General features: G+C 38.6%; 1 protein-coding gene across 1 annotated transcript in view; it reads right to left on the bottom strand.

Annotated features, from left to right (window-relative positions):
- Positions 1-19,918, bottom strand: part of PREX2 (phosphatidylinositol-3,4,5-trisphosphate dependent Rac exchange factor 2) — a 278,303-nt gene that overhangs the window by 152,114 nt on the left and 106,271 nt on the right. Inside the window, exons 9-11 of the mRNA XM_046642000.1 lie at positions 14,253-14,402; positions 11,241-11,385; positions 6,724-6,824 (exon numbers count right to left, since the gene is read on the bottom strand). Of these exons, the coding sequence (XP_046497956.1) occupies positions 6,724-6,824; positions 11,241-11,385; positions 14,253-14,402 (396 nt within the window). The remainder of the gene's footprint in view (positions 1-6,723; positions 6,825-11,240; positions 11,386-14,252; positions 14,403-19,918) is intronic.

The raw sequence follows: 19,918 nt of genomic DNA, 5'->3' as shown, positions 1-19,918 counted from the left end.
GGAATGCAACCTTTGCAGAAGAGATAATTTGCTGCAATGGGCTTTATTTTCATGATTAGATAAAAGACTTTGACCTTTACTTTTTGCTAAAAATGTTAAAGGGAAGAAAAAGCTGTCAGAATTAATTCTCATGAACTACATTTGGTGAATTCAGAAGAAAGCCAAAAGATACGTAACATACACACACACACGTATGTCAAGTTTCAACTATTTCACCCCAACCTATCCAAACCATGTGCCTGGCTTGCGGCCCTAAAATTGAGACAGGATTGCTGCCAAAAAAAGATAGACAACACAGCCTTTTGGCATCTTTTTTTCCAGATTAAGTCAAAAAGAAAAAAGCATGTGTGAAAGAAAAATATTTTGGAATCCTATAGCATGTTTCAAGACCAGTTATTTATTTCTCCTATGCAATCTGCTTATTCCCATTTTTATCCCTTAACATTCATTGAAATAAATTATTGTCTTGAAATTCCAAAATTCAAGGAAATGTTGCGCCCAAATGTCTCTTGCCACAATCAAACATTAGTGGTGGTTTGACCTATTCAAAATGGAGTGCTTAGTTGTAAGGCAAACTCTTGTGACTTTGATAATTTAATCTTGCTTAAATAAGCAACTTTTAGTGTTGCCTTGGAAAGACAGTAAATACTTCTGCATTCAAATTCACTCCTCCAACTTCTCAAAATGGGCTTACTAACTGAGGAGAGTTCAGGTAATCTTGTGAGAAAGGTTGCTTGACGCCATGTTTTAAACAGCTATGTGATATGGTGATATTACCAGGGATGTACTGGTAAATGTTTAATAACTGGCTCTCTAGGTGGTGGGGAAAAGCAGCATTGATGTGTAGCATTCGTCAGTTTCCACGGTATTAAATCCTCCCACACTGGCCAATTGCAAGTTTCCAAAATAAAGTCACTGAACACCGAGTTAGATGTACAGTGGCACATTATTTAGTATTTCCATCATACAGAAATAATAGCTATAAATAACACCAGGAACATAGATAACAATAAAATGTAGTAAAATAATTAGGAAGCGATGAGTTTTAAGAATATATTACCTCTGTTGTTAATATATTTCTGTACTTATATGCGAATTTTTAATAATAGCTGTGCTTAATAACCAGCTTGCAAATTTTTAAAAAATTTAATTACCAACTGTCTCAAGCTTATACAAGCCAAATTCAGCCCCCACTGGATATGAGGTCTCCGAATTCTCACATGATCATTTATAATGTAAATAGGAGAGGCAGACAAGAAGAATATTGTCAGCATGTCACAGAGAAAGCATATGCTGCCTCAACCCAAGAATTCCTACTACAGCAAGGCTTCTCCTCTGATGAAGTTCTCAACAATATTTGTAGTGTGAACTACTTGCAATAGTCAACTTTTTTTCGCTTGCTCTCTTTAAAACAGATGGTTCATTCAACTTTATTTTAGGAATTCTATTTTCACTAAAATGCAGCTGGAACAACATACTAATGAAACAAGCATGTTTGGCTCATATTTCATCATTCTAATAAAATTATTAATGTGAAATTGCATAATATGTTCTCTTACTCTCAGTTGGGGGGAATCTGTATTAGTTATTTAGTTACTAGTTATATTAATTTCAAACAAACAAAAAAATTATTTCTAGTGACAAAAATTCAGTATGCCAAAGCTGAAATTACAACTGATCAAATTATGATAATAGTAATAGCACACGCCACTAAAATCAAACTGTGACGAAGGGAACAATATTAATAGAACTCAGCGTTATATTTCTCAGAAAAAGAGCTCATCAGGTTATAAACACCATTGTTCAAAACGAGTTAAGTTCTCATAAATACTCAAAGCATCTTACATTTGAAATTTCAAATAAATAAGTTTTAATGCAGAATTCATCTACTACTTCCTTTTCAAAATTGTATTGTTGGAGAAAAGTGGTGTCAGATGTACAGGAGTTAAGTTGAGTAGGAATGAAATTCTCCCACACTGATACCCCTTCCAAAAGAAATGTTTTTTATTTTTTTTTCTTTTTCAAGGGAGGCAATTAAAAATAGTGTGAGAAACATTTTAACAGAATAAACAATGGTGATTCCCTTTCTGTGGAACTCTGTGATTCCTTCAAAATCTTTCTGCAGTCATGAACTGAAGAGTAGGGCAGACTCTAATAGACGATGTTGATGAAGATATTTAATAAATATTATTCCAACTCTGTACTAATTTAGAATTGACTTGAATGCACTTGACTAGCTACTCACGTCTTCAGGCAAAGTAATAACAGTTTTGTTATTGCAAAGTAAGTAAAATGCCCCCCATAATAGTTACATCTTCAATTTTCAGAACCCAATTCACCATGCAAATAAGCAACTATTTCTTATACAATTCCTAGACCACCTTTGTTGAAACACGAAAGCATGAGTGGGAAGAAAACTTGAAAATAACCTACAGCTCCTTTGAAAGGATGTCCTCTTCCTACACCCTGACCTTTCCAGCTTTGAGAGTTTCTATAACCCACTTTTATCTATCACAAGGTACCCCATAGTCAAAAAGGAAAATATTGTGACAAACTCAATGTAGCTCTTTCTAGAATACAGTAAATAATCCCACAGAGGTACAAAAAGTTGCACATCCATCATTTTAAAACAATTTAAATAGCATCAATTGTTGATAGACAGCTTAAGATATTTTCCTGTTCCATCTAACTTATAAACATTTAAATCACTCAAATTAACAATAGAAGTCACAAAAACGTCAATTGAAAATAGATATATTAAAAGTTATTTTTGTAACTATATACTCATACCATTGTAAAACATTAACAAATACATATATGATTACTCTGTTTTTAATATAATTCCAGAGATCTTATATTGACCTGGGAGCTATGTCTCAGTGGCAGAAATTGGGTTGTTGTCCACCAAACCCGTTTAGCTTTTCTAGGCATGCGTCTACACTACATTGTTAAGTTTCCCTTGAAGTCAATGGTGGTCATGTAAGTGAGCTGCCTCCAAGGACATGCGCACAAAAGTGATGCACAATGGGAAGTGTGCAGGACTATTACAAAGAAAAAAAACAAACAAAAACCTCCACGACTCCTTCAAGCTGAGCTTTAGGATCCCTGCACTGAAGATGGCTGAGCCCCGTCAGGCACCAAAGTCCTGCATGGGGCAGAGCACCAAACGCCATCCTCCACCACTGACTGGACTTTCCATGAGTGAAAAATTAGCTTCTATAACGTAAGCCACTGTATTGAGGAGGTATATTTGTTACAGCAGCTAGTGTCAACTGATACTGTTTTCCTTCTCAAGAGTCCCTCCAAAAACTTAGTTCTCCCATCCTAATAGACTTCTGCCTTTCCATAAGGGAATATATCAGCAGCTGGATTTCTTCACGGATAAGGGAAAAGGGTTCTAGGTATTTTCAACACAAGCATCTTTGCCACAGGGAGTTTTAGCTGCAAGGCAACTTTGTCGTAAAAGACAAAATTATGAAAAGTAAAGAGTTACATTTAAAAAAACATAATGAAACATGAAAAATTAATGACAAAATTAAAAACGACTGCAAAATATGAAAATACAGAATATTTGAATACAAATATTTGAACATTTAAATGTGTGTAGATTCACGGCAATATTATACAAAGAACTGATTTTATTTTGCAGATTGTTACCTAAGCACTTTGTCTCCCAAGGCTTTTGTTCACACTATTATCCTTTTTTATTGCTTGTTGATTCCTCTCCTTATTCAGCATCGCCATTTTTTTCTTTTTTCCACTAAGTTGTCCTCCTTCATTAAGAGAGGTATCAGTTTCATCCAAACACTAGCATGCATATTTGTGGCCAAGTGAAAACCATATGAACCAAATGAAAACCATTTGGAACCAAATGAAACCAAAACTGTCCATCAACCAGTTAATTTATCTTTTACAGAAAAATTGCCTTTATGGTCAAGTAGTCATGCGGTGAAAATGTTTGCAGTGAAACTACTTGTAGCAAAGATATTTATGGCAAAAATACCAGACAAGGGTAAAAAGACAGGCTTAAAACTACTTGACCATAAGAAACAGAGGTTGCTCCTTCATCTTTCCATATCTTAAAGTACCTAGCATAATATCTTACATATAGAATGCAGGAAAGTGTCAGTAAAGAAAGAAAGAAAAAGTGCCCAAAACAGATTTTCTCTTCTTTGCTCTACAAAGCAAAGAACACAGTCTCTGCACATATAGAGTCTAAAGGGGAAAGGAATTACCATTTCTCAAGGTCAATGACTGTATAGAAAACTCTACATGCCACCTATCTGAGCTTCAATGGACTGCAGGATAAAACAAATACATTCCATTCTTGTCCCAAATGTATGCTTGGACTTGAGGTTAGAGGACAGGAAAGAGGAGCAGAAAAGACGAAAGCCACCTAGCTCAACATATTTTCATTTTTACTTATAAGTTTCTGTATGATGCTTTCCTAGTGCACTAGATGCTAAAAGCTTTAATGCTTTTAATGCTAAAAGTTTTAATGGTGCTAATGAATCAAGTACAAAAATCATACACAATTTATCAGTGTTACCCATTTGCTCCAAATATAATCAGTCATTTATTCATTCATTTGGCAAACATTTATTGAGCATCTCTATGTGCTAGGCACTCCAGGCATTTGCTATATATTAACAAATAAGGCACCTGTTCTCATGTTTCTCATATGTTCATCGCAGGCCAGAGTAGGAATGGGAGATAAAGAGAAACAATAAGCACAATTTCAGAGACTGATAAGTGCAGGAAGAAAATTTCAAAAATTACAAAAGCAGTTTATCAGAATAAAATAATGGGACTGGATGTGCTTCTAAAAATCAGATGGGCATGGAAGACATGAGTCATGAATACAGTTGTTGTATCTCCAGCACCTCAAAAGGTCCCCAGCATACATTAGGAATTAATAAGTATTTGTTGAATGAGAACAGCAAGAGCAAAGATCCTAAATAGCGAGTCATCTTGGAGTGTTCAAGGAAGAGACAGAAGGTCAGGGTGGCCACAGTGTAATGAGTTAGGTACAAGACTATGTGCTAACTCAGAGAGGAAGTCAGGGGTCCTATCATGTAGGGCCTTGTGAGCCATGGTAAGAGATTTAGGCCATGGTAAGACATCTGGACTTTTCTTTAAGTTGAGTGGGAAGCCATGAGATGGTATAAGCAGGAGGACACCTTGATCTCATATATGGTTTAAGAGGTCTGTTCGGCTGTTCCCTGGGGAGTATTCTAGGGAGGTGGAGGACAAAAGTGGAAGCAAGGAAGGGGATGATGGTGACTGGGAAGAAGGCAGGGATCCTGGAGGGGAGAGAAGTGTTCTGGTAAGGGACTTATTTTGGTGGTAGATCTCACAGAGCTTGATGGCTCGAGGGAGAAAAACAAATTCCAGATGATTCCTTTCTGGAGAGATGGTGGTACATTACTTTGGAAGCACTCAGAGTGGTGGGGAAGAATTGAGAAGATCTAGTTGTTTGCATCCCACTCTAATTTGGAAAGGAAATGAACATCAAAGCCAAATAGCCATATTTATTCATAATTCCCTGCCTTTTTCTCCTCCCCCACATTTTACATTAGAAATGCCTTAAGTTTTTCTTCTTAGTCCCATTATCACTGCTTTCTTGTGTGTTTGTTTGTTATTGATGTTCTTAGGAATCTGATACCCTCTAGAAATGATTCCCAAATCTGTCTCTCGCTCTCTCTCTATCCTGAGCTTTACACACAAATTTTCAACCTCTGGAGGGCACTACCGGACGAATGTCTCGTATCCAACCCACAGCCGTCCTTTATCTTCTCTCCCACCTGTTCCTCCCCCTGAACTACTTCAGTCATCCAGACAGAAAGCTCGGAATAATCTGACCTTTCCCTCTTCCTCTTCATCGCCCACATCCAAGCAGTTATCAAATATGCTGCTTCAGCTTCTCCAGAATCTCTCAGGTGGGCCACTCTCTCCTTGCCTGTGGACACAGGCTGGCGAGGCCCTCGTCCTTTCCTCCCGGGGAAGGCAGGGGCCTCCTGACGCCCGGGGATCTCTGCAGTCTCTAACCTCTCCACTCCAGGCTTTCCACTGCTGCATCTGACAGCTCTAACACCAGGTTCTGCTCACTCCTCTGCTAAAAAGTGTCCATCAGCTCCCCACCTCCTTCACACTAAGCTCCACATATCACAGCCAGAGATTCAAGATCTTCTGGGACCAAGTGTTTGCCTACCTTTCTCACCTCACTCCCCTCCCTAGCATATCCATCCACGAAATATATTGTCTTGCCGCATGAGAGTCTCTGCTACTTCCTGAAGAGACCACCATGACCTTCCCCACTCTGTGTCTGAGTGCTATATTTCCCAGCGTGGAATGTCCTTCTGCCCTTCTCTGCCTGTCAGAGTTCTATTCATTCTACAATGCCCAACCTTAATGCCATGAAGCATTCCCAAATACTCTAGTTAGAACTCACCATTCCTTCCTCCACAATCACACAACACTTACCTGTAATTCTTATTCTTGCCTGTGTTGTCGTTGCTCATTTTCAAATTAACACATACATCACCTTAAACCCACACTCCCTGAAACAATATGCTACACATACTGGGCACTCGAAAATGCTGTTGCAAAAAAAGAAGCATCCTATAATATGGAGAATTATTATAAACTAAGCTGATCTCTGGAATTAACATATATGCAATTTGTGGATAAATAGATTAAATAAGTGATTAATAAACTAATTACCATGGTGGATGATTCCATTTTCTAATAATGCTTGTCCCAAGTGAACACCTTCCTCAGGCCTGTGAATCTCTCCAATTTCCAACAGCCATGACACAAATTCACTGCGACAGAAATCCAAGCAAGAAGTTAAATAGTTACTTTTTTCCCCAGGAAGCCATGCATTCATCAAGCAGCTATGAGAGGAGCCTCCAAATATAAAGAACATTGGCAGTGCATTTCAGTAAACATTTTTTCATATATGTAAGACCCAGTGATTTAAATTGGACTGTATTCCAGAAGATTCATGTTCACACATTCAGATTTACCTGAACTATACTTAATAACTACTCAACTTGTTAAGACCGCTAATCAACATAGAGGGAAAATTTTAGAGTAGTTTAATTATAAGGTTACTATCTACATAAAGGCAAATTTGGGACTAAAAAGATACAACAGATCCTAAAAACAGCTAAAAGACAGAACTAGATAGAGTAATGATGACTTAATATTAGCGATAAATTGTTTTGAATGTGGCTTTCCAGGCACAGAGAACCAGTGGGTTTGAAACTCCAAGAGGGCAGACAAAACAAAACTGCATGCTCTGTGTGGTGGACAGAATTCTAAAGATGTCCTCCCACCCCCCAGCAAGAACCCCACCCCTTGGTTTTTTAATCAAATCCTAATCTAGGGAGCACTATGAATGGATTTTGCATATGTAATTAAAATCCCAAGTCAGCTGACCTTATCCCAGTGGGCCTGACCTTCAAAGTTGAACCCTTCAAGGCTGAGAGTTTTCTCAGGCTGGTGGCACAGAGGAAGTGATAAAAATTAAAAACATGAGGAAGACTCAGTGTCCCTGCTGGCTTTGAAGACAGAGGGGGTCATGCACCAAGGAATGCAGGCAGCCTCTAGTGGAGGGCAGCCTGGCCAAGAGCCAGCGGGAAATGGCGACCTCATTCCTACAACCATAAACAACTAAATTCTGCCAACAACCCGAATGTGCTGGAAAGTGGATTCTTCCTCAGAGACCTAAGATAAGAGCCCAACCCCAGCCCAGTAAATGCCCTGATTGTGGCCTCGTGAGACCCTAAACAGAGAACCCAGTGGAGCTCACCCGGACTTCTAAGCTACAGAACTACAAGGTAATAAACGGGCGTTGTTTCAAGCCACTAAACATGTGGTAATTTGTTTCGCAGCAACAGAAAATTAATATACACCAAAGGTACAGAAAAGTTCTACTACATTGCTTTCAAACTTTAAAATTACTTGATAAATTCATTGTTATATCTCAACCGTCATCCACAAGGAATACTCCAACACGAAACCATCCATCAGAACTGTCGACCACACACATCTGCTGTGGCTGTGGGAGGCCACAGAGGACTACAGCTCACATCTTTCACCATTGCGGGGGCGGGGAGCCCCAGGCCTCCTAGATAAGAAGGATGGTGTATTGTAACATTTAGGAGAGCCTCAGCTTGGTAGTGATTTTGGTTTTTATGGCCATGTGGTATCATTAAGAGAACACTAAATACAGAGACATTTTACAACAAAATATTTGATCATGCTCATCTTAGAAAAATCTAATATTTGAACTTTTATACAAACGAATGAATAGATTTTAGAATGTTTTTATTTTTGCACAGAGGCCAGAGAAGCAAAGCTATGGAAGGTGTCAGGAAATTACTTTTCCATTTATTTCAAAATCAAAAGCAACATATATGGCTAAAGTCAAATAACCAAGGGATATGGCATTCTACAAATGGATGGGTAGTCTAAACAAGTATATTTTAAGGCAGAAGAAGTTGTTAAAGTGCTTTTTATTCTTATATTACATAAGAACCACCCAAAAGAAAAAAAACAGGTGAAGTATAGTATATTTGATACTGGCTCAACATGAGGTTGACATAAACGAAGCCACATTGTGGAAAAGAAACAATACTCTAAGTGTGAATGACCTGATTAACTAACCCAGCTGGATATGCACCCTCCAGGAGATATACATGCTCTGTAAATTTTATGGACCTTCCCAGCTGCAATAAATTGATAACTTTATTCTTCTGAGCTCATTAGGAATATGATGACCCTGGGGCAGAGAATCTATGCTGATAGCCATCATCAATGACAACTGAAAAATCTGGGTATAGGGCGTTGCTCCAGTCGCTGATGCATATCCAGTAAAACTGAAGATTATCAGGAGCTAAGACCAGATGTCTGCCCTAACTGAAGATCAGATGTCTGTCACCACCCGGAGACGACTACCCTATATAACTAGCTTGTAGTCTTTGTTCTGTAAGGTGGTTCTTTCAGACATTAGTCAGCCATCTTCCCCCTTGCTAGGAAGCTGTAATAAAATCCCTTTCTCTCCTACAACCTTGCTTCCTGACTACTGGCATGTCTTGCGGCAGGCAGATGGCCCCCCCTTGGGTGGTAACAAATTGGTTAAGATCATGTACTTTGCAGTAAGACAACCTGGATTCAAATCGTGTTTCTGCCTCTACTAGCTGTGTGATGTTGGGTTAGTAAATTTAGCTCTCTAAACTTCACTGTTTCCTCAATAACACAGAAATAACAAGAATATCAACCTCACAGTGCTGTCACAGAATTAAATGAGCTGATGAATGTCAGGTCTCAGCACAGTGCCTGGCACACTGTGAGCACTTATTAAATGCCAGCGATTGACAAGTAGGTTGAGATGGTTGGTATGTAACTAAAGCATATTTCTCTGATTCGAGCTCACCAGATTCCTGAATGTGTCATATTAAAATGACAGAATGAGCACCTTTTAAGTATGGCTATAAAGTTAGGAGCACAGAGGCATAAAGGAGAAGTGGAAAAGGATTATGCAAAAGGATTATGATCCAGACAGAAGCAACCCCACACTTGGGCTGTAACACAAAGGTAGTGTGCAGTTATGGAAAAGGCCACAATTAACACAGCTAACATTTACTGCATCTCTCCCATGTATCAGATGCTCCGGGGAATGCTTTGCATATGACTACAACTAACTAGCACTACAGCCATATGAGAGAGCATGGGTAAGGGGTTAATCAAATCCCTTCTTCTTCAGTAAGGACAAATTTGACCCAGGGGTTAACTTTCTAGCTCTTTTTCCCTAGAAACCTGATGAAGGTAGGGTGTCAGCTCTGTTACTAGGCAGGAGCGTTACGGTAAAAGTGAACCCTGATGGCTAAACTACATAATTATAAATACCTGGTGAGAAGCCATAGCTTGAAGTGACTCTCTTGGAAGTGAGCACGTCCCTTTGGGAACCCTGGAAATTATGCCCATGAAGTTGTTATAAAAAGTAGTGTCTTCTTTGCAACATGGGGCTCCTAAGCCAAGATGGGCTCACACCTGCTCTTTCTCTTGCACAAGAGTCATCACCTGAGGGACTGCTGACACTAGCAATACTGGCAACACTAGCTTGCTGGCAGCTCTGTGGCCTGCTATGAGGACCAGGCCCACTGGAGAGGAGAGCCCAATGCTGCTCTGCAGGCACCAGGTTTCCTGTCCTACATTCTTCTAATGGGGTTGGGAGTTGGTGTGACCTACGGTCATTCTGTGTCTGCATAGCTAATTAAGAAGACATTCTGGTAGGCATCATAAGTAAGCACTAGAATCATCTCCATTTGTGGAGAAGAAAGTGAAATCTACCTTTCCCAAATCTCTCAACTAGCCAGAGGTAGGACCAGACTTGAGTGGAGGCAGTCCGATGGTGAAGTCTGGGCTCTGAATCACTCCTCCAGTCTTTTATAAAGATGACATTGGCATTTATTAGCTGCATGAACTTGGGCATGTTAAACTCTCTGACCCCTAGTTTCTGAATCTTTAAAAAATATAAAGGTTTTAACTCCTAGGTACGTATTCCAAGAGTAGAAATAATGTATGGGAAGAAGCCAGCACAGAACTCGGGCTAAGTAGAGGTACCTGAAGGCGGCCGAGCTCCCTCTGGCTCTGCGTGCTTAACCAGCAGGCAGTCCCGCATGCAGCTGCTGCAGAAACCAAAGGACACACGGTCCATCTACTCTATGCTGAAAACCCAGCGACCTCCCTGCCCGTTCCTCTGTGCCTGGCCCCTTACATGACCCACTTTTTCAAACTCTTCATCTAGATCCCTTTATCCTCAGCCCAGCTGTCTAAATTCTGAATTAACTGGTAGCTTAGATTGTGTGTCTTCGGTTCTCCAGTCTTCTCCAACTTTCAGGCCCTGTACCTATGTCCTTGCCAGACTCTGTTCCCTACAGGCAAACCCACCTGGCTGCCAGACCTGCCTGACCCCAGCCTCTGCTTTGCCCCTGGAACGTGGAATGTGAGAAACTGCTGAAGTCACAGATGAATGGATGGATGCCCTAAGTTTTCTGGCTCTATGTCCATTCCCTCATCCCACTATGGTCCAGGAAATGTTGATAGTAAAGAAATATTCAAAAACACTTAGGGAAATATTTTTCAAAGAAAAACAAACAATTAAATGAAAGTTAACAGGTGAGATAGTGAAAACATGAAAGAAATACACACACCCAGACTACCAACCCTACCTTCCAAGGAAGCATTTAGGGAACGTAGTCAGTTTTCTTTTCCTGTCTTTGATCAGATTTCCTTGTTTGCACATCATTTTATAAAGTTTCTCACCCTGTTCAGAGATCATTACCCAGGTATCTTGCTCCATGCCTAATTTTAAACCTATCAAAAATGAAACAAAGGACAAGTAATCAAAAAAGTCTCTTCATTCCCACATGCCTTCATTAAACAAACATCTGTCTGCAATGTGCTCGGGGCTGTGGATACAGAGCTCTGTACAACAGGGCCCTGGTTTTTAAGAAGCTCATAGGATATACCAGGGAGACAGTCAAGGCAAGATGCCCAGGGCCATAGCATCTTTGTGCAACCTGTGCCCCAAAAAAGGCACAGGGGAGGAAGAATAACTATATCTCAGACTCAATGGATCCCGTTTGTAGGACTACATCAGCGCAACTGGACACAGCGGCCCTAGAGACAGCCTTACAGAAAAAACGGTGATATAATAGAGGCACATTCAGAGCGCCTCACCTCTACCTGAGAAATGTTAAGCAACGTTTCACAAAAGGGCCGTCTTTGAATGCACAGGCATAACTAGGATTTCCAGAGGGAAATTATTCACAAGAGCTATCTGAGGTGGAGCGGCACGGAGCCCTGGGTTTCAGGAGAGAGGACAGGAGATGTGCTGGAGGGTCAGGCAGGGTCCTTGCTCAACAGCTGTTTCAATGAACTTCACTCCTTAGGTATTGGGGAAACATCTAAGTGTTTTAACCAGAGGGAGGGGAAAGGCAGAGCTGCGCAGGAAAGAAAGTTTTGTTGCTTTGGAAACAAAGCTCAGAGGACAATGTGGAGAATAAACTGAAAGGAGAAGGGATTGAAAAGAAGGAGACCATTAGGAGTGAACTGCAAAGTTCAAGATCCTGCAAACAATAGCGAGCTACAGGGTGAAGAGGATAAAGTTGAGAAATATCTGACAGGTGGTACTGATAGAACACAGTAACGGATTTAATGTAGGCTAAATGTAGGCATGAAGGAGAGAGAAGAAATCAGGATAACTTCTAGGCTTTTGACGTGAGAAATGAATGGTGGAGGGAAGGCACATTGGGCAAAGGGTTTCAGGTAAGGAGGCATCCAGCACTGAGCAGGCTGAGTTTGGACGTTTAGGTGGAGTCCAGGGGTCAGCAGATGAAACATGAGCATGAAACTCCAGAGAGAGGACAAAGCTGGACATAAGGATTGAGAAACTGGCAGCGTAGAAGTGGAAGTTAACCTGGTGGGAAGACATAATCCAGGCACGGAATCTATTTTAGAGGAGATCAGTGCCAACACTGAAATCCTGGGAACACTGACACTTTATCAGTAGATGGGACTGATGAAGAATTGTTGCAGAAGAAGAAGAAATATTTGGATTCTTTTTAGTCTTCTAGCTACAAAAGTTCTTACTAAAACTTTATTTTCTACAATTCAGGAGCCATTAACTTTTGTCAGTAATAGTGAATAATCCATTAAGAATAAAGTCTGTTATCACAAACAGATTTACAGAATGCTCTTTCTTTCTTTCTTTTTTTGTCTTGGGAGTATGTAGGCATAGCCATTCTGAAAAAAACAAAGATTCAATTCGATGAAAAATTCAATTTACCTTTTAAATTATTTGCTATATTTGAATTGATTGCTAGATTCAACAAAACTTAAAAGAGCCAGTTATGCATTCATAATCTTTGTTTTAAAAACTTCTATCTAGTTCTTGATCTAAGATTAATAAAAGGAGGAAGTATTTGAAAACGCTTTGAAATTCTTGTACAAATGTGTACTATGAATATTTTAATCCAGGTAGGAAACTTGTATGTTCTTCAAGGAAAAGTATCTGAAGATGGAAGAAAGGACTCTGTGCTCTGAAATTTCATCACCAATGAGCTGTTTTATTTCTAAATCTCTGGGAAAAGGAATAAACACTGTTGTGTTTCCTATCAATTATTTGGTAAAGAAACTAGCAGTTACACAAGCATTTCTATTTCTCAGCTTAATTACAGAAATATGCTCACTTGCAGATAAACTTCACACAACTGAATATTGCCAGACCAAATAACTTTCACAAATCTTGCTAAAAACATGAAGCAAATTTGAGTTAGGCTGCCTCATGTGAACAACCTCTTTATTGGGTTATATTACGTTATATTCATGGCAGTGTAACAATTTTTAAAAGTTTACATCCAAAATGCCTTATTCTATAATTAGGATGCTAACATATTTGGTCTAGGAATTTTCAGTGCACTATTAAAAATATAGACAACAATTGTTAGAGGCCCTACAAGACTGCATGATATTACTGAAGCTTGTCTCTTAAAGGAAAACTCTGTGATGATGCATTAAAAATGGTAAGAATAAAGTGAAAAGAAAATTGAACAAATTTTAAAGTAAATAAAACCATTTGCTATAGACTGAATGCTTGTGAGCCCCCAAAATTCATGTTGAAACCTAAGGCCCAATGGGATGGTATTAGGAGGTGGTGCCTTTGGGAAGTGATTAGGTCATAAGGGTGGAGTCCTCATGAACGGGGTTAGTGCCCTTATAAAAGGGACCCCAGAGAGCTCTCTGGCACCTTCTGCTATGTGAAGACACAACGGGAAGATGGTCACCTATGAACCAGCAAACAGCCCTCACCAGATACCGAATCCAGCTTCCCAGCCTTCAGAACCGGGAGACATAAATGTCTGTTGTTTATAAGGCACCCAGTGTATGGTAGTTTGTTACTGCAGCCTGAGCAGACTGAGATACTATTTAAAAGACACTGCCAACCACAACATATAATTATTTTGCTAACTATGTAAGGTTTTGCTTTTCTTTTCTTTTAGCAAGTAACAACATTAGAAGCATTCAAACCGTATTTTAGCATGGGGCTTACTTACATCACATAGAAAATCCAAGTGGATATCATACACCTTTTTACTTTCTCCTAACTTTTGCCCATTACCTGCTTTCTTGCTAAGTTAGAATCTTCACAAAGTATAATAACGTCCAATTCATACACCCACCTTTTCGCCGCTCTCTTTCTTTCAAAATAGCTTCAAACCATTCGTGTTTCTCTTCGGGTGTTTTCGCCATACACACAAACCATTTATTTTTTGCGGTGTTATGTATCTTCCATCCATTAACAACAATGTGTCCGCTACTGTGGAAGTCAGCTGAAAATTAACGGGTAAAGGTGAATGAACAAATGTCATATATAATATTACATCAATGCAACCATTCAATTCACAAAAGTTCCAAAACCATTAAATTCTTCAAAATATCTTTGCTTTATAAACTTGTATTGAAGGACATAAAAGTTAAAAAATTAAAGGAATGTTTATATATTGAACGCAGTCAGTGCTCAATCATGGAATATTTCTAACTCATTAATATATTACATGGAAATTAAACATTCAAACTAATTAAAATTCCTTTCCTCTATGTCCAAAATTATTGTTAAAGTTCCTAAAGCAATAAAAGAAGAACTTTTAAAGAATTTTCATCTCAATAATTAAATATTCAAGGTATCAGGTTCATTTGCCTTTCTAATACTCCTTTGAAATATTATTCTCGGTTTCAGAGACACACTATACCCCCACAGAACAATTCTCCATTATTTAATGAACCACACAGTAAGAACAGAACAAATGAATGGAATGTAACAAGAGGGCATTTACCTAACCTGCAATAAATGGAAACCTGCAAGCGCCCATCCATTATCATTGCACACAGTTGAAACATGCACATACTCTTTAAAACCGCATCATTCCATGTAATTGGCGTGAATAGAAACTCTCAAAAAACTTTTCTGTGAGTATGAATTCACATTTATTGTCTTTTTCTAGATCTCATCATAATCTCATCAAATCCAGTCATGCTGGATTTGAAAATGTCAACAGCAAACCCTCCGAAGCAGCTCTCTGCCTAGCAGCTGGTAGAGAACGGTGACGTCACTTGTAACCAGCCTTTACCGGCATGACAGTCTGCAAAGTAAAGATTCCAAGATGGAAAAACATATGACAAAAGCCTGAATCAGCATCCCACCAATTAAGGTGACACTTTTCATTCATCTCCTGAGAGTCACTAAGCAGCAACGGTGAGTACACAGCAGGTGAGCCACAAAACGTTAAAGGTGGTTTAGAGAAATGAGTGTGGCACTGCACGTTTTTGTTTGTTTGTTTCATCTATTTTATATGGTAAGTTCTGAGTAGAGGCAGAGATGGTTGGTACTTATCCTCCCATAATCTGGTTTCCACAGTCTTTTTAGCTACAAAATCACCACATATTATCCATGATCAGAATACCTGTTCTGAAAATACATTATCAAATGATTTTGTACACTTGAGTTTTTTAAAAAAAATTCCAGGTTACATTTGAGCTAGGATAGAATTGTATTAGATATTAGTCTATATTTTATATATACGTGCCATAATCTCATGAATACTCAATAGCAATTTCTGATAAAATACAGTTCAAACTGGTAGAGGATTTTTCCCCATAAAGAAATTAAAATCTGTTTTCAAAAGGAATTTTTGTACTTTTCTTCTTACCTTTACATATTTAACTCATGTTCACGTCCTATACAAAGTAGCAGACCCCCATTATACATGTCAGATAAGTGTCAATGGAATTAGTCAGGAAGTCAAAATTATTAGTTCATAATTACACCACAATCTCTCCTTAATACCTATAAAAATAACCAACTGAGAAATTATGATAAAACGGTGGGAAAAAAAAATCAAATTCCATGTGTTCACACACCCTCCTCCCACAAGTTCTCACTGGCCTTGTGGCCGGTGTTACAAACAAGCACAAGCTTTTCAGTGTCTCCTCCCTCTTCCAAAATCAGGCCGACATCAGCCAAGCGAACCCTGGCACCACGGCTTAAAAGCTCCCACATTTCCACTAGTGTCATTACCCCTTTAAGCATACTCTAGATAAAGAAAACCACGGCAGCCACACGCAGTCTGCAGCAACAAAACACGGGACTTACTTTTAAATGAGCATAAGGTATTCCTCCCACAGAACACAGGGGAGCACAAGTTCATGTGCCCAAATCACCAAAGTGATGCTCCTGACCCTGCAAAGAACACGCCCCGTGCCAGCCCCTCTGTAACCTGGGTCTTCCTTCCTTCCCTTCTTGGATAACTTAAGCTTGGCATTGCCTTCTCCACACCCTGCTGACTCTTCCTTAAATATTCTTCATCAGGCCATTTCTCAGCTCAAAAGCCTTTGGTAGCTCGCTACTGACTCAAGACAACACGTGTAGGCTTGCTTTAGAGATTCTCCTTAAACTGACCCCACCTTATCTAACCAACGCCATTTTCCACTACATTCCAATGTGTTCTTGCCATTCTTCCTGTCTGCTGCTTTCCTCCTCGTCCTGGGCTCTCATCAAGTGACCCCACTCTCCTCTCCGCCTCATCGACTCTTCTCTTTAAAGTGTACACACATCTTCCATGAAGCCTTGCCTGACCACTCCAGCCTGTGCACTCAAACTTCCCTTGGAAATTTGTACAATAAAACTCAGAACCAGACAAGCCAGCATGTGATTGCATGTGGCTACTGTTTCATGCATAGAGAGGAAAATCATTAGCAGACTGTAAAATCTACATCTCAAGTAACAGGTTAATTGCACTACCAATATAATATTTGAAAGAACAGCTTGTCACCTAATTATTTAAAACGAAAGAATAATGTTCCATTTTAAAGTTTATTTACCAGCTACTTTCTATCATGCCAATTTAAAAAATCATAAATAATTTTAAACATGTATATACAAATGTGTGTTTATATATGTACACACACATATATATACATATGTATGTACATACAACAGGCCTCAAAATGTAGTATAAATATTTCATAATGATATCATAATTACCAAATTATCAATGTTATAAAAATAAGCAACTGATTCTCATTTACTTCAAAAGACAATGATATATAAACAGCTTCATAATTTTGATCATAGTACATTTCTCAGTATCTTCATTCCCCAAAATAAGATTTAAACTTATCCATAAAGAACAACACCCTCATTAAGATCATGGAAAAGTCCAACAGTGCTTTTCCTTAGTAGGAACTTACAAATATTTTTTGAATGAAAGAATAATTTATCAATGGCTAGCACAGGAATTTGCAAGTTTCAATGGATCTAAAATATTAATTTTACAGGAAGAATCAAAAAGAAATGGAATTAAAATTGCCATTCGTTAAGTGTGGAATATCCAAGTTCAACAGCCTCTAGTCACTGATTTTTTCCAAAAAGAGAAAAATCTAAGGGGCAGCCCTGAACAAGTCACTAATTACTTTGAAACCACACAGTTTGCAAATTCCTTCCTCTTAATTCTACAGTTTTATATGATGATACAGGATTTTTCCAAAACTGATACAACTATAAAGCTCAGTGGACACACTAGTGTCCTTTCAATAACCTGCATTTTAATAAGATAGACAATAGCCAAGTTTTACATAGTCTGCCTAAGAAACAGAGGACACTGCCAGAATACATTATTCAGAACATCAAGAAATTCATGTCTAAATAATGTATTTAACTCTTATTCTGGTGATCAACAGTAGGAATGTATAAATTTCTAAGAGGAGTTTTTAAAATTACAATCTACTCACATTATGAATATTTAATGTTGAGAAAATTATTTTTTGGAATAAATCTTTGATTTTGTCGAACAATAGAAGAAAATTTTCTGGTATCCAAATAGCATATGAATTATCTCAAGGGAAAAAAAAGGTTCTAACTGATTTTTCCCTTTTTTTGAGGAAGATTAGCCCTGAGCTAACATCTGCCACCCATCCTCCTCTTTTTGCTGAGGAAGACTGGCCCTGAGCTAACATCCATGCCCATCTTCCTCTACTTTATGTGTGGGACGCCTGCCACAGCATGGCTTGATAAGCAGTGCGTAGGTCCGTACCTGGGATCCAAACCTGCAAAGCCCGGACCGCCAAAGCAGAACATGTGAACTTAACCATGCCACCACCCGGCAGGCCCCAAAATCTATTAACTATTAAAGAACACCTTAAGAATAAAAAATTCCCATCTTATCCAATTCAAATTTGACTACTGTATTGCAATCTATGGTTTGCCCAACAATGAACTACAGACTACATATCTAAAGCCCCACATTCTTGCCCTCTGTCCAACCACACAAGTAAACTAGCTGTTAAGAGAGAAAACAAATAATCTGGCGCTACTTTTTGAATGGCTTTCCAAGTCTATACTATGAAAATTACTTCTAAAGGATTCAATAGCTTTCCTACAATAGCTCTTATGCTAGACATTTTTTATAGCATCATGATCAAACTAATATCCCCAGGAAGAATCTTCACAAAGGAATTAGGTTACAATTCACTGAAATGAGACGGATCTAGGGAATGGTAGAATGGAAATTGGGCCATAAACTAAATGGCTGCCTTCTTCTTCAAACACAGGAAATAATACTCTACCATGGGTATATTAAAATAAATATACCAATTTTTACACTTCTGTATGTCATACCGTCATTTAAGTTTTTTCTTTTTTAAGATGTAACTATGATATAATCCAAGTTATTAAGCATTATAAATAAAACTATAATCATATTTATTTCTCAAAAGATCTGAGATAGTTAATATACTGGCTAAAAGTTTAGACTCTTTCCAAATGCAATTATTTCTTCTGTAAACGTTAGCTAAATCAACGCAATTAGTTGCCTGATGGAGCCTCTTAGTTTAGAAAAGAAAGGCATTACTCTTCCTACAAAATACAAAATACAAAAATACTCAGTAATTCTCTAACACATTCAAACAGATGGGAAAAAATTTCAATTTTCCATCACAAGTTCTAAGCATGATTAAAAACATATCTCAATTAACTCATTTTTATTATTTACACTTCAACACGGTGTAGTTATTGTCTTGTTCTGCTTTTGGTAATGAGAAGAGGAGCCTGACGGTATTTGCCCATCCCTCATTCAACTTATCCAGGGCCCAGGTGTGGGGAGGACTTGATGTATGGACATTGATCAGCTCTGCTGAGATCTATCAGTATCAGAGTTCCCTCCCATTCATGGAGTATAAACTAAGAAAACTTAAAACCAGAGCTCATCAAAAAGAAATGAAGATTCCATGATAGAAATGACCAAGAGAGAGAAGAAAGTTGGTGCAGCGCCTAGATTGTCTCTTAGAAGATAAAAGCAACCAAAATTAACCTCCACACACAGATGCCTGTCTCTTCACTGCTCTCCAGTGGATCCTGATAGTTCAAAACCCACATGGAGCCTCTGCTCGGTATTTCTCAAGGCACGGACAGGGGAACCCAGTAAACAGAACTCTAGTCTCAGCTCTGTACTAAACAGCTGGGTAAACTTGGACGAGTTAGTTCTTATACCTAGCCTCATTTTCCATCATCTGAAATGTTAAGGGGGTATATTAGTTGATCTTCAAGATCTTATCCATCTTCAAAAATTCTATTTTTGAATTTCCAAGTCCAGGCAGAGGATGTATAACTCTCCCAAAAGCCTAGTAGACATACTCATGAGAAAACTAAATTTTCTTTGCAGGAAGCTAAGGGAAGGTATCCAACTGCAGCCTAAAATTTCTCTAAGGGACCCTGTAGCAAGCTTTTGCAGCCAAATTGCTGCAATGTGCTGCTTATATATAAGAGGAAATAAAGCCTTAAATGCATAATACA

The sequence above is a fragment of the Equus quagga genome, chromosome 16 (assembly GCF_021613505.1).
Source record: "Equus quagga isolate Etosha38 chromosome 16, UCLA_HA_Equagga_1.0, whole genome shotgun sequence".
Taxonomy (NCBI): Eukaryota; Metazoa; Chordata; class Mammalia; order Perissodactyla; family Equidae; genus Equus; species Equus quagga.
The sequence above is the reverse complement of the archived record's forward strand: the minus strand, read 5'-3'. Positions and strand labels throughout refer to the sequence as shown.